The sequence below is a fragment of the Rhipicephalus microplus genome, chromosome 1 (genome assembly GCF_043290135.1).
Source record: "Rhipicephalus microplus isolate Deutch F79 chromosome 1, USDA_Rmic, whole genome shotgun sequence".
Taxonomy (NCBI): Eukaryota; Metazoa; Arthropoda; class Arachnida; order Ixodida; family Ixodidae; genus Rhipicephalus; species Rhipicephalus microplus.
In genome coordinates, this window is record NC_134700.1 from 291,826,546 (window position 1) to 291,841,866 (window position 15,321).

General features: G+C 43.0%; 1 protein-coding gene across 3 annotated transcripts in view; it reads right to left on the reverse strand.

Moving 5' to 3' along the window:
* Positions 1-1,629: 1,629 nt before the first annotated feature.
* Egfr (epidermal growth factor receptor) overlaps positions 1,630-15,321 on the reverse strand; it is a 261,496-nt gene continuing 247,804 nt past the window's right edge. For 2 of the 3 annotated variants that reach the window (XM_075865133.1, XM_075865135.1), the window contains exons 15-25: positions 13,464-13,604; positions 13,247-13,345; positions 11,591-11,776; positions 11,145-11,208; positions 10,945-11,036; positions 10,743-10,818; positions 10,250-10,396; positions 9,466-9,746; positions 8,138-8,339; positions 7,130-7,309; positions 1,630-2,437 (exon numbers count right to left, since the gene is read on the reverse strand). In XM_075865133.1, coding sequence (XP_075721248.1) covers positions 2,070-2,437; positions 7,130-7,309; positions 8,138-8,339; positions 9,466-9,746; positions 10,250-10,396; positions 10,743-10,818; positions 10,945-11,036; positions 11,145-11,208; positions 11,591-11,776; positions 13,247-13,345; positions 13,464-13,604 — 1,836 coding nt within the window. In that variant the 3' untranslated portion in view covers positions 1,630-2,069. The remainder of the gene's footprint in view (positions 2,438-7,129; positions 7,310-8,137; positions 8,340-9,465; positions 9,747-10,249; positions 10,397-10,742; positions 10,819-10,944; positions 11,037-11,144; positions 11,209-11,590; positions 11,777-13,246; positions 13,346-13,463; positions 13,605-15,321) is intronic. The other variant, XM_075865134.1, reaches the window with a different exon arrangement.

Below are 15,321 nucleotides of genomic sequence, written 5' to 3' on the forward strand. Positions count from 1 at the left end.
ATGTACGTATATACAGGTAAACATAAAAAAATTATTGTGGCAAGTCAAATGCTGTTACAATGAACATGAGGCAGAGTGGGGCATGAGTCTAGGTTACAATGAATTTAGTTTGCCCCTTAAAGGAAAACTGACGGCGATAGCATTGACCTCTTGCTGCCGACAGGAATGCTATGCTGAAACGATTTTGGTCCCTCCTAGAAATTCGCCCTATTCTGTTGTACTTTACTTGGAATGATTCTGCATAAAAAAAGAAAGTCTTAAAGCAACAATTATGCTCCTTTGCTTGCAGGAGCCATTATTTGTAAAACTCTGGCAACAATTTCAGCATCACATGCAACAGGAGTTTTAAAGATGTGTGTGTGTATAGAACAAAAAAAAAAAAAGGCACAATTTAACACAATCTCAGATTTTTAAAGTGTACCATGACTGTATTAAGTGTAACTGAAAAGTAAAAATGAGTCGCCCTCTGCACTTTTTACAGACGTTCACAACCAGTGGAGTGATTCAAGCATGCTCTTTAGCTGCTTGAGTAGTAATCACCAGGTATGTTCCATGAAAGTAAATAAAAACCAAACCCTGCTAGAGTTTTCAATAGTGCATGCAAGGACATCATTTTCAATTTGACCCCAATAGAGACCAATATTTGCACACATGCACGCATACTTTCTGCACAGATGCTTAAAGTGCTTGTAAATGCAGGCTCTACTAAGGCCTTGCTAAACATGTACTCATAAAAACTTGACAACACATAAAAAGCTATCTTCACGTTGATACGAAACCGATGAGCCAACCAATTATTGTTGCACGAGTCAGTGAAGTGATAGCAATGTCTTATGGCACTCGGATGAGTTGTAATACTGAAAGCTTATGCATTACATGCACCCGCTGATGTCGTTAGGCACGGAAGACATCAATACGCTAATCAAGCCACAAGGAACGAGAAAGACAGTTCAGTAATTTCAGGATGGCAGTAGGCACAACGGCTTTCCTTAGTAGCACAATGTGGCAAGTTGACGCAAAAAAAGGGGGGGCACATAAACGACTACAGTGGCAATGTTTTGGGCACAGCTCACAAAAAAAAAAGTATGCACTTTCAAGAAACAGAAAAAAAAAAAACAGGAGCGTTATGTATACTATGTACATCAAACTGCACTGAACTTTAGTGACCTTTTTGAAAGGAAGCACTGTCCTGAATGAAGACACCTGGCTCCATTTTCACAGTCTCGTGTGTGTTCCACGAAAATAAATAGCACATGGGAAATATCAAGTTCCTGGAAATGATAACTGGTCCCACGATGACGCGTCTTCGTTTGCCTCTCCAGTCTTCGGTTGATATAACCCACAGTCAACACCGGTCACAGTCTGTATTCACTACTGAAGCCTCGACGATGTGACTTGACGTGACCAGAAGCAGGAGGCAACGAAAGGTGCTAGCGTCGAAACAACATGCAAGAAGTTCACCCGAATGCAGAACCCCTCATTGTGCACTGCTGGCTGCTTTCAAATGGAAAACCTTTTGTCAGGAGACACGACTGAGATCACTCAATGCTTCGCATGAAGATTTTTTTCCGCGTTCTACTGACAGCTGCAGTTTCAAAAGACTTCTTTTAGAAGAATGGTGAAGTTGCTCTCTGCCACTTGGTGATAAACGTCATAGTGTTTTGGTAACAAGGATTTGAGTTAATTCTCAAATTTAATTGATTATGATTCTCTAAGCAACTATTCTTTTTCTCATGATTCAAAGTAGGCTGCATTGAAATATCATAAGAGATACAAAGTCTTGACAAAAGAGGTTTGCACATTCCGAATTTTGCCTGCGACATTGACTACATATGTGAAGTTAAATTAATGGTGAAACCATCTTTGAACTAGCAAATTCTCAGCTGCCCTCCGTGCATCAACTTTGGTTGTTGTCTACATGCCATACCAGCACCGACACCTTGACTTCATCGAGTCTACCTCCTCAACATGCAAGGAAGCGCGGCAGCTTTCCCACAGCCAGCCTGGCTACAACTGGAGACGACTGCAGCGACAAGTTTCTGTCACGCACACCGCTTGAAGCATTGTCACTAAACCGTCGTTTCACTCCGGCTACGGTGGTTGAGCGGCTGCAGTTCACGCTTGAGCCTGTCGTAGTCATTGTAATACTCGTGGTCGTCGGTGTCCTCATCGGAACTGTGCTGTTTGCGGGTCACCACACCGGGCTGCTGAGGAGGGACCACCGTGTTCGGAGAACCTAGGGGGCAGGTATTGACGTACTGGGGACCTGGGTCACGAGACATTTGCATTGCCAACGGATGAGCCGGCCCGTTTCGGTTGTTCATGAGGTGGTACTCAATGTTGTCGACGCCCTGCAGTGGTGCCTGGCCGTTGGGAGGAACAAAGTCGGGCATGAAGCCTCCATAGCCTTGAAGACGAGGATCAAGACCATCAACACCTGCAAAATGCAAGATAGGAGAAAGTTATGAGCGGTATTTTTCAGGCATAAATCTTCCCAAACACCTAATATCGAGAGTAGCATTTTCAATGAAACGTAAAGGTGGCCGCGCAAAAAGGAATAAAGCAGGGTGGTTGGGCTGTGGACATAAAAGCATATTAAAAAAATAAACAATGGCTGATCTGAAATACTATTTTTCTGCAGATTTTTAAATACAGTACGGTTCGCCTATCATAAAAAAAAGTCTCCACTCTTTTCTTTGTTGTGTTGTGCATGAATTATAATTTTCTGTGGGCTGTACAGTCAGATGTCATTATATTGAAATACTCAACTTTCAAAGAGATTGTTATGCATGTAACTTAAAGGTGTCATCTATTACAACGATCGCAGTAGATGTGGTCAATGAGGTTATCATAACACTACATGAGCTTCATAAAAATTGATTCCCTGGAGCCCGCACACTGTCTAGGTAGGATTTACAATGCATGCACTTTCATACTATTTAGAAAATGCAAAAAATATGGAAGAGATCACAAAAGTAGAACTAATTAGTATGTATCACACACATAACAATATTTGTGCCTGGAGCAAGTTATAGAAAGTGCAGGAGGTCATTAAATGACAGTACCCAGCTCTGCAGCAAAGAAAATACCGTATGTACTCGAGTAATGAACCCACTCGCATAATGAACCCACCCCCACCTTTGCACTGAAAAAACCTTGAAAAAAAGAGGAAAAAAGCTTTTTGTATTGTGTCTGTTAATTTTATTTCGGTATCATAGCCAGCGTCGTTGACGATTGAAACAAGCAGTTATATCACAAAATAACGCAATAAAAGTCCAAACATAGTTTTGCAACCATGCTAAACATTTGTGAGCTGTGCGAGCGCGCACGACGTCAATCAAAATTTGAAAATCGCGATGGATGGATGGATTGATATGGCTGTACCCTTTAGATCGAGCGGCGGCTAACGCAGCCTAGCCGTAATCCTTAGTGAACCAACAACTAGATTTATCTTTTTTTTCCCCCTTTAAATAGTGAAGTTGAGGACTGGTACTTTGCAGTTAAGAATTGAATTTTAACTCGTGCCTTGATTTTAACCACCAATCGGATAACCTCCTAGTTATTTCTACCTGCATAAAGTCTATTTTGCACACGCTGTCCCACAACTGCAGTGCTTTGAAGAACTCTGCGCCATAATCCTGAACTGTAAGGAGAAGCCCTTTACAGAACATTATCAGGTGTTCTGCAGTTTCCTCTTCCTCTCCACACGCACTGCATACCGTGTCTAGCCCTTCGTATTTCGCCCGATAAGTTTTGGTTCCCAATACTCCTGTCCTGGCCTCGAATAGTAGAGAACTATACCGAGTATTATCATAGATCCTTTCCTTGGCAATTTCTTGCTTAAAAGTTCGATGAATTTCTAGTGCGGACTTCTTAATCATGCCAATTCGCCACGTGTCAGTCTCAGTTTCCTTCACCTTTTTCTTAACCGATAGTTCTGTTTGGTTTGGCTTCCTGCTTTTTTCTAAGTATTTACTGGTCAATTTTCTGGTTCGCTTCCTCCATTTTGTATCGACATTCTTCATGTACAAGTAGCTGAAAACCTTCCTAGCCCAACGCTCTTCCCCCATTTCTCTCAATCGTTTCTCAAATTTTATCTTGCTGCTAGCTTCCCTGCCCTCAAATGATGTCCATCCCATATCACCTTGTACTCTCTGATTTGGTGTATTCCCGTGAGCTCCTAAAGCAGGCCTACCTATTCCATGTTGCTTAATTTCTAATCTTGCTTGAACCTTTGATTTCATGCACAAGATCGCATAGCCGAAAGTCAGACCAGGAACCATGACCCTTTTTCATATTCCTGCCACAACATTATACCTATTGTAACTCCACAGTGCCCTACTTTTCATTACCACTGCATTTCCACGACCTTTAGTTGTTACGTATATTTCGTGTTCCCTTAGGTACCGGTCCTATTGATTATCTATACACCCAGGTATTTTTATTTATCTGTTATCTCTAGCATGACCTCCTGTATCCCAAGTTCACTACCTTCATTATCATTAAAAATCCTGACTGCTGATTTTTCCTTACTGAATATGAAATCTAACCTATCTCCCTCATTACCGTAGATGTCCACAAATCTCCGCAAATCTTCCTTGTTGTCGGCCATTAGTACTATATCATCTGCATACATCAATGCTGGTAGTGCCTGTTCAACGAGTTTCCCTTGTTTGACGAAAGAGAGGTTGAAGCCCAGTCCACTTCCCTCTAATTTGTCCTCTAATCTTTGTAGGTACATCATCAATAACAAGGGTGACAGAAGACACCCCTGCCTAAGCCCCCCCCCCCCCCCCCCCCCGTTTTTATCTGTGGGCTTGGATACCTGTTTTTCCCATTTTATAGCTACCTTGTTACTTTTATAAATATCCTTTAAAAGATTAGTTACTCCATCTTCCTTCCGCACCTAGTGAGTACAGTATTCCCCGTAAGTACTCTTGAACCACGCTATCCTACGCCTTTTACGGCAGAGCGCCACGCAAGCACAGCAGCACAAAAACAAAGCGCGCGCGCGCAGTACACACGCCGCTCACTGTAGACGCAGGCCGTGCACTCGCTATCTGGAAGGCCATACAAAACGTAACTGCACCCATCGCGCGGACGGCGGGCGCTGTGCACCCGCAACATTTGTGCACCACCATACAGCGCTGCGTTTTATTGCAATAGCAATTATACGGATACTCTCGGCTGGGTTTTGCCGCCGACGTATATGTATATGTATCTATATGTATGATAACTCAAGAAAAAAAGCCGCCTTCGCAGGGCGCCCAGCTCAGTCACGATGCGCCGATCACGGGCCTTCCACTTTGATGGGCTTCACTCGCTGGACAGGCGCTGTTTGCAAAAAGAGTGCGCTTTTTAAACATAGTGAAGTAACAACTGGGGCACTTGTTACTTGTTATTTCACGCTCATTTCTGTACCTGTGATTACGTTTAGTGCGTCGTTTTTGTTTAAACAGCGCGCTATGTGTCGCGTGGTAAACGTTGTTGGTTCGCATCGTCCTGTGTGTGTTGTATCGTCCGTCATGTGTGCGTGAACAACGTGCTGCACGTTTTGATCTTCTAGCCGTTCTCAGCGTTACATTCTAAGTTGTTGCTATCGTATTCATTGCTTCGCCCTTACGGCGAAACTGCCACATTTTTGTTGTCGGGTTTGTCGTTGTGAACTTAGTTGGGACACCTGCTGCGCAGGGCACATTGGGCTTGTACGCTAGCTACTTGGCTGGTTACAAACAGCAAGCGTTGGAGCATTTGAACCGAGCGGCTGGACGACAGTTCGACGTTGATCTGTTCGTTTTCGTTACGAGAGAAACAAAAAGAGCTTCAGGCTACAAAAAAGATTTGTCGCGCATTTTACGGAACTAAACAAGCAAAGCCGTCACGCGAAATTTTCGCTATTGTAACTACCGTGACTTTTTTGTTTCCCACGCAATGAATCCTCCCCCCAAATAGGCGCGGAATTTCCTGCAAAAAAAAAAAAAAAACGTGGTTTCGTTACGCGAGAAAATACGGTATATGAAATGTGAAAGACATGGCAACACCAATTAAACTGCTGAAGTGGTGGCCTTTTATGTAGAAGATACTACCCAACAATTACAAAAGATCACTCGTACTATTGAAAAATAAAGCTTAAACTGGTAAACAGGCCAAATGTTTACAAGAAGCCAGCAAAACCTATAATGCACCACATTAATGTTGTCAGAACTGCATATTAAGTCATAAAAGTAGATAAAAACATGCTGAGCTTCCAAAGAAAATTTTTGTGATTATGCACAACCATCTCAAGATGAGCAAAAAGAGACCTTGAAAACAAGGCGAGACTTGAAATAAAAATTTTGCCGTTATACAAAACACTTGATTCACAACAAGCAACCTGCAATAGTTTGACAAGGCAAATTGCACAATGGTAGTTTTTTTCGGAGAATGTTTAGCTTCTCCAACGACAGCTGAACTCTCCTAACATCGACTCACTCATTAACTCTCCTGCTGTGCTCAGCTTAAAGTAATACAGCAATCTACATCATTTAAAGAACACCAGCATGTTTGTTAATGTCCTTTTGGCCTAGTAACCAGAGTTCGCTATTGCCACTGGGCTGCTATCAAGCACCAGTCACCGCACAGACAAAAGTGCAGTACATAGACTGTCAATGGAACTGTTGATTAAATGGAACAACTGCCACTGTATTATGATTGGTCTTCTATATGAATTCAGCACCCCTTTTCTATGCTCTGTAGATGGAACACCATTTAAATGGAACACATTTTTTTGGTCCCTTCATGTTTCGTTTAACTAGAGTCTATTGTAGCAGTCTACAGCAGCAGCATTTTACAAGGACGACACTAAAGATATTGAACAGTCAAGCCAGCTATGCATGACTGAAAATACCGACGCGATTTCACGCAGAGCTCACCGCATGCTTTTGACATAGAGCCCACAAGCATGAACGATGAAAGAGCACTTTCCCACTGATCCCAGAAATAGATGTTTACTCTCTCCCTCTCTCTGGCAGGTTCGATAAGCAACACCTGACCATAGTGCGTGTGCTCCCACTTGTAGGTTGGCCACCACAGAATCTCTACAGAGCTTCCTGAACATGTCAGTTTTTCTACGGTCGCAGAAAACACTCACCGTTTGAGTAGCGACTGTCCCCAATCAAGTCCATGTAGGTGGTGGAGAGGCCCTTGGATCGCGGTGAAGGCATCAGGTAGTCGTCCTCATCCACAGGCAGGGACATGCGCATGTCACTTGGCTTGGTTCCCTTGGGAAGCGTCGCCGCATTGTGCATGAAGGCGTCATCATCTCCTTCCTCTGCAATACAGGTCAGCAAAGATTGAAATACGTGAGCAACTGAAGTTATGCATTTCCTAGAACAAGAGAATAGTTTGCCAGGTTGTGCGCTTACAAATCAAAACTTTAGTACATCGGTGCATAATATATCAGTATTTATAAAGACCTTTAACGTCACTCTTATGGTGAGAGATGTAAAACTGACCGAAAAGGAATGTCATACAGATGAGCCAAGCATTTGCAGTGAACAATAAATAAGGTGCACTTGAAAGCTGCCTTTATCTTTATATAGTGCCACACATTAGAAACTGGTTAACCAATAGACACTAACATTAGCCAGACAGATTCTAGACAAACAGTGCACATATGCATGCAAAAATAAGATTCCCAAACCAAAGTCATGCGTGCCTGGAACACGTCCTAAATGTATGGGGGAAAAAAAAGTGTTTCAGCCAAGCACTTTAGCACTATAGCTAACCTAAAGAGGTTCAAATGGCACCCTTGCAAGCTTGCCTGAAATGTGTAGACTACACATTCCAGACAATTCCAGGCAGAAATTGCCCCGCCATACAGCAGAGAAGGTGTACACTTCTAACTCGTGGGTAAAATGAGAACAAGATGCACAAAATGTATTAGTAGCATTTTAGATACACATAAATTATGTGCTGAGGCAATACTGCATAGATAGTTGACGGCAGTCACGGTACTACAAGAAAACTGCAAGCATCAGCAATATCTCGCAAACAAGAGGCAGCACTATTAGTGTAAACATTAACTCGGCACACATGGTGATTAAAGCAAGCAAGGCAGAGCAGGCATGTTTGGGAAAATTAGGAAGCAGAGACGCACCGGCATCTTTTCCAAGAAGCTTTAGCGGGTCAGAGCAGTAGCGCTGGTTGAGGCTGTTTTCTCGGCACCGAGGGTTCATACCATTGGCATGGCAGCCCCCATTCATGTCAGGATGTGGAACCATGTTGGCAGGGAAGAACTCCACTGGGTTTGGAACTCCAACAGTGGGATCCTCCTCGAATCCACGGTCATCCATGAATTTCTGTGCACCGAGGTTAGCGTGTTAGAAGAAAGAGAGACTTTATCTAGCTTGTTCAGGTATGCCATAAAATATTGGGCACCAAACAGACACAGGCGAAGGGAACTAACAATAAAAAGCCCCCCTCCCTCCACCCCACCACCAAAAATAGAAATAAGATGATAAAAGGGGAGCAGGAAAGCAATTATGGACATTGTGAACATATTTATCTAAAGGTCACATTTATTTAAGTGGATGTCCTACACAATATTAAATTAATAAAACAACAATTTTACATAAGGCAACAAAAGTATAGTCCTACAGTTGTGTGCCATTCTCAACCCCTTTGTCTTGTGCATTTTCTTTGGAAACAATTACACTACATAGGCATGTAAACTCAACACTGAACATGAAGGACCAACTTGCATCATTTCAAATACACTAGTGGCATGCTCTCCCTTTTATATTTGTTATACCATACAACCTGTCAAACTAGGTAAACTAATTTAAATCTCTGTGTCAAAAGAACAAAAGCAGACTTTCAAGCTCCCTCAGTTCACTGAGTGGTGCCACCTCAAAAAGGTGCAGCCATAGAATGATTAGTACTTCCAATACAATACCTAGTCCCTTGCCAGGGTAACTACAACTTGCGATTGCTACAGCTTAGGGAAATGTGTCCATAAGTAGCTATTTGTTGTAGACACAGGTTGCCAGTGGGCTCCAGACTTTGAAGCAGAGTCTGTTCACCTAAGAGTTCAACAGTGAACTGATCAGACCTTTTATTGCCGACAAAGGCATGTAATGTGCAAGCTGTGTTGTTATGCTCAGGGCAGTCTCATTATGTTCGTCCAGTACACAGCAATGGCACACATGCCTGACATAGTAAAACATCACTAGTGCATTACATTCCATTCGTGCCTAATATGAGAAGCACTGCTTTTGCAGCTCATATCCTGGACTATTAAATGCAGACAGCATCACAGGAAAGGCCATATACAGGGCAACAAGAGCTATTGCGCTTTTCTCTCTATCCCATGCTCAGCTCAATTAAACTGCACGAATTCACTGACCGCGCAAAAGCTTAATGGCTCGATTGTAAAATAAAGTGCATCCTCAAATGAATTAATCCCCAGATAAACTGCCCAGTTACCTTGATTGGTGTAGGTGGTGGAGCCTGCTCAGCACCTACGATCATGCTCGGCTGAGCCCTAGGCTGTAGGTACTCCTCAGCATCCATGATGACCTCCGAACCTTCCATGGGCATGCTCAGGTTTCGGATGAGTTCTTTCTCATCCTGTGGAGTGTAGCTTGGTAGGCGCATCAGCTTGTCACCGGGAACGACCAGGTAACGCCCTGGATCGCGGGCCATTTTGGCAAACTCTTCGGCCAGTTCTTTGAAGGAGGGACGTGATCCAGCATCAAGCATCCAGCCTGCACAGATGCAAAATGGAGAGAATTGGATAAACATAAAAAAAGAGAAACAAAAATGCCAAACACAACAGAATATCTAGGCTTCTGATAGTGTTCCTTTCTAAGATGAATGCACCCACGCACCCAGAACTCAAATTTTTAGTAACCCTGCTAATGTAAATACTGTCTGTTGTTTTGCCTGAAATGATCCCCACTTTTCTCGTGGGGATCAAGCTGCCACTCCTCGTTGGTAGTGGCAGCTTTAACCACTACCAACGAGGAGCTTTTTGTTCCCCTAAAAGAAACTGGTTTGAGAAAAATTAGTTGCCAGTCACTGTAACTACCAAACTAGGCCCACGGTAAAGTCAGAAGATTTCTCATAATATAACACCAATCAGATGTAAGTACCTATATGATGTTGAAGAGAACCAATACATTCCCGTAGATAAAATAATAGTTCATCGTTTGAATGAAATGTGAACAGTTGGCGGATACAAGAAGCCGCAAAGTAATTCTACACTTACACTTGATCATGATCATGTAGACATCGATGGTGCAAATTGATGGCTGGTTGAGCCTCTCTCCCTTCTCAAGCAGATCGGGCACATCTCGTGCAGAGACATTTTCATAGGGTCGCATGCCGTACGTGAGAAGCTCCCAAACAGTCACACCTGTAATGAAACAACAAAGGTTACTCTGTAGTTTACTACCACAGGTGGTAGCATCTCTCTAGGCAAGGGGTAAGGAGCCCACAGGCTTCAATCATTGACCACCATGTAGTTATGAGGTGTGTATACAGTGTTACACTACAAACAAACTAGTCCTTTGCAAAAAAAAATGCAGCCAGACTGAATGTAGCACATACTGTGCACTTCAACAGCATCAGGTTACCAATGTCGTTTGCAGCATTGTGTCAGTTCTGAGAACGGCTGCAAAGGCACTTCAAGTGTCAAGACTCCACTTTGCAAACAACACACAGCCACGTAATCTGACGAGTACAAGCACAGGAAAACTTACCAAATGCCCAGACATCACTCTTGTGCGTGAAGATGCGGTGTTGTATGCACTCCAATGCCAGCCATTTGATGGGCATCTGAAGTATACAAAGCAAGGACAAAATTGAGTGCAAGACATTATGAAAAGTTGGCACATTGGACAAGTTGGCACAGCAAAACAATAGCTAGAATAAAAAAAAAGCTAAGGAAACACGCAAAAGTACCTTGCCGCCAGCTGCCTTGTATTCAAACTCATTGTTGTCGAGCAGCTTTGCCAAACCGAAGTCGGTGATTTTCACACAGCCAGGTGTTTGAACTGAAAAGGACAGCACAAAACTGTCAGTGAATCCAACTTCAACTAAAAAGTGAACTGAAAGCCGGACAAGCAGTTTTCGTTCAAACAGCAGATTGAAGACAAACTTACGCAAGACATTTCTCAGGGCGAGGTCACGATGAACCATACGCTTCTCCTCCAGGTAGGCCATACCCTAAGCAAGATACATGCATCAAGTTCAGAAACACTCCCACTATGTCTACGAAGTAAGCTTGCAAAATCTAAGGTGAAAACTCTGCACTATCCCAAATTTTTGTCTGTAAAAAGAAAACCTTGCATGAATCCTCTCTACGGTAATGCAAAAATAGGATTATGAAGCATTCACATAAACCGTGAAGACAAACACATTAAACATGGGTGTTTAGAAGTAGTAAACACAATCCAATGATCAACTGAGAGAAGAAAGAAAATGAGTTTCCATAATGCTTGTAAGTTCTACCTGATGGTTAAAGACACATGCATTAAATTATGTGAGGTTCAGCCCAAAGACGCCTCACCATGACTTATTTGCATTAGAATCTTTACCATCAACTTACCCGTGCAATCTGAGTGCACCAATTCAGCAGTGGCTTGGAACCAATCTTGTCACGATTGTTGCGAACATAGTCGAGCAGGCAGCCAAGAGGCATCAGCTGTGTGACCAGCATCAACTGTGATGTCAGGCAAACTGCCAGCAGCTTCAGAACGTTGGGGTGGTCCACACTCGCCATTATGTACGCCTCCTGCAGAGGTAAACAAACATGGGCCACATTCAGACTACAACCAATTCTTCAAAATGACTCTTGCGCTAAAATAATCATTACAGGTCATATTTCGTGTCAGCCAAATAGAAATAAGAAAATATCATTTTAAAATTCTGCTACAGAGCCATGACTGGAGGACACCAGCAGTGAAAATCAAGCACTTAAAGGGTACTAACATAAAGTTTCGTGGCTGTGACAGCCTGCGGGATAAATTCTCATGAACTTGCGCATATCATCTACCAAATCTGAACAGCGAAAACAGCACAAACAACTTTGAGGGTGATTGATATGAAAATTGAAGTTCACATGCCCAATCACAAAATATACGCTGGACATTGCGACATTGCCATCATACAAAGCGACCTGCAAGGGGCCGACTGTTGGGTGAGCTGGTAGTGCATGATAAGAAAAACTGCGTGAGGAATGTAGACAGAGAAAAAAATGAACAACACAAGCACCATTATGTATGCACTTGTGTAGCAGAAGGAAACCTCAACTTCCGCGATGTCACCACTGTAGCCGAGCTCCAAGATGGCTAGCTAAATGATGATGATTAATTGTATGTGGGGTTTAACGTCCCAAAATCACCATATGATTATGAGAGACCCTGTGTTGGAGGGCTCCGGAAACTTCAAGCACCTGGGTTCTTTTAACTTGCACCCAAATCTGAGCACACGGGCCTACAAAATTTCCGCCTCCATCGGAAATGCAGCAGCCGCAGCCTGGATTCGATACCGCGACCTGCGGGTCAACGGCCGAGTACCTTAGCCACTAGACCACCGCAGCGGGGCTAAATCATGATGTCATTGTCACCACTGCTTCCTTCTGTGCTTGCACCAGCCAGCTTTTGTTTGGTGGCTGCTAACGAGTGCGCACTAGCGGTGAACATGTCAAAGCCTCAAGAAAGTGTTTGCCATTAGGTGAGGATAATGACTATGACAGAAACGACATCACACCGGAACTGAAAGAATGAGAGCAGGTGGTGCAGGCAGCAAGGCAGTTCATCACAGTTCCGTGTTAGTAGGTGGTGTTAGTAGTTGCACATGGCAGCTTGTTGATCTCAAAGCTCTCGCAAACCAAAACCGAGAGTTGTCAGTAACAGACAGACGGTAACAGATATACACCTGCCATGTGCCGCAGCAAGCGATGTGCCGCATTATGAGCAATAAATCTTAAGCAACATATGGCAGCAAAAAACATCACACCAGCATTTATGTGTCAGTACCCCTTTAACCTTCCACAAAACAACAAGCATTTTGGCCCTGTTACTCATTTAGTGTAAACAACTGGTCGCAGTGGAGAAAGTATAAGACATGAAATGTATGGGAAGAATCAAAGGAGCAGGGTACCTGGAACTATCCGCCTACAGTGTTGTTTCAGTGTTAGTTTTATATCAATGCAAGCATCAGAAAGGACCTTTGAACAATAAAAACAAACAAGTGCACTCACTTCCAAAAACTCCTTGTTCGTGTTGGGTGCCGTGTCTTCACGAAGAACCTTGATGGCAACAGGTATTCTGACATTTTCCCCCTCAGGCACCCAAACACCCTGAAAAGCAATAGATGGTATTAAAGCTTGGGGCATGCTTTGCCAAAGAAAGCACTTCAATATGAAGTCAAGATGATGCTTACAGGAAAGAAATGAAAACACCCAAACAGAAACTGACCTTGTAGACTGTACCAAAGGCTCCATAGCCAAGGATTCCACCTTTACGAAGCTCAGCTTCCTTCACAATCCTTAGCTGGGCAAGGTTGGGTTTGATGTCTGTTGGCTTCAGAGGCTCATTGTCTTCAAAACCGCTCATCCGCTATTGAAAAAAATAATAACAGTTTCGTGTTATCAAACACTTTACATCCCAGAGTTAGCCACGTTAGTCTCACCACGAGTTAACAACATAAGAGGCCGTGCAGTGTAGCAAACAATAAACGTCCACAGTATTGCTAACTAGATGCTCATACATATAAAGGTGCAAAGAAATTGCTACTTTCAGCCCAGAATTGCAATGCAAACTTCATGGGTGCTCCATCACGTAGCTGCCGAGTAATTAAGAGCATACACAACTGTAACCCATGTGTAAAAAATCTTTTAAAATGAATAATATGATTGTTTTCATCAAACAAAATATTAAACATGACTTTCAGCATGCAGAGACACTCATTAAGAAGAGCTAGTTATTACTACCAAAAATAGTTGTTGATAAAGCACAGCAATCACAAAAGATGAAAAGCCACTTACAAGTTCTTGAAAGAAGAAAGGAGAGAAAAAGAGAGAAAGAAGAGAAAAATCAGGCAAGTATAGAGCTTACACAAGAAGAGAGCTATCAACATTTCTCAACACTTATGCAAAACTACTCTACTTCAAAGTAATTCAAAACATCCTGGTACTGTTATGCTTCAAGAGTTTTATACTATTACAATATGCAGTTTTGGCAGAAAAAAATGTGAACACTTGAATTGTTTTAGAAATCCTATAGCAATGCTTCCTTTATTTCATTCAATGCCAGTGCAAAGGCGTGCTTCTCAACGGGAGCCTTAGTTCAAGGAATGGTCGCGATGCCACGCTACATGTTGGGTAGAGCTGTTTGCGTCACGCATGCGTCCTAGTGCTTTTCCACGAAGAAGCGATAGATGTGCTTCCCCCTCTCCAAAATCATACGTCTGTCAGATTTGTTCTTTCGTGGTCCCTCTTTGTGGCTCGAAGCAATGCTGCCGCCTCACAGTGCTTGTGATGCAACAGCGCCACAGTGACGTGTCCCCATTGGTTGCCGTATAGCGCCACAAATGTACCTAGATGCGTTATCTCAAAACATCACGTCTCTTACAGAGCCAGCAAAACCGCCAACATTGGTACATTAGGAGTGAAAGACTCTGCCGACGGATCTGTGTACACAACTGAACAAAAGATTACTTTAAATAATTTCAACCATGAGGCACAACATGATGGGTTCTCTCCCCCCCCTCCTCCTATGACTGCAAGGCACACATGAAGGCTAGGCGATGGGATAGAACGGGAAATGGCTAGAGGAGAGGGTGGTGAACAGGTGGATCGGTGCATCTAGCTGGCATTGATAATAAAGGATGCGCTGGCTATAGTGTATCCCGAGATGAATGGCCTTTGCCCGAGTCTTGCTTTTACTCAAACTAATGCATAAAGTTACTCTAGCAGTGCAAATGCTCTCCGTGACTCAGCAATCGAGAAATTAAAGCCTAAAACCCACGCCCTGCCACTTTATTTGAAGAACACATAGCAATGCAATAAAACTTTACTGTATTGAGGCTGGTCAAAGCAAACAGCACAATGCATAGTTAACGAGGCGAGACAGACAGACGCCAGAGAAGAATGAAAACTTGCAAAATAGGTATGGCTATTTCTTTCATTTCTGTGAATTGCTTTGTTTACATTAGGCAGATTTGGATCTTGTCTTTCAGTGTAACACATAGAACCTTCGATTACACAAAGCCCAAAAACTTGCTTGCATTCAACTGTAAACTGGTATAGACTCTTTTGTTATCCTTGTGACTTGC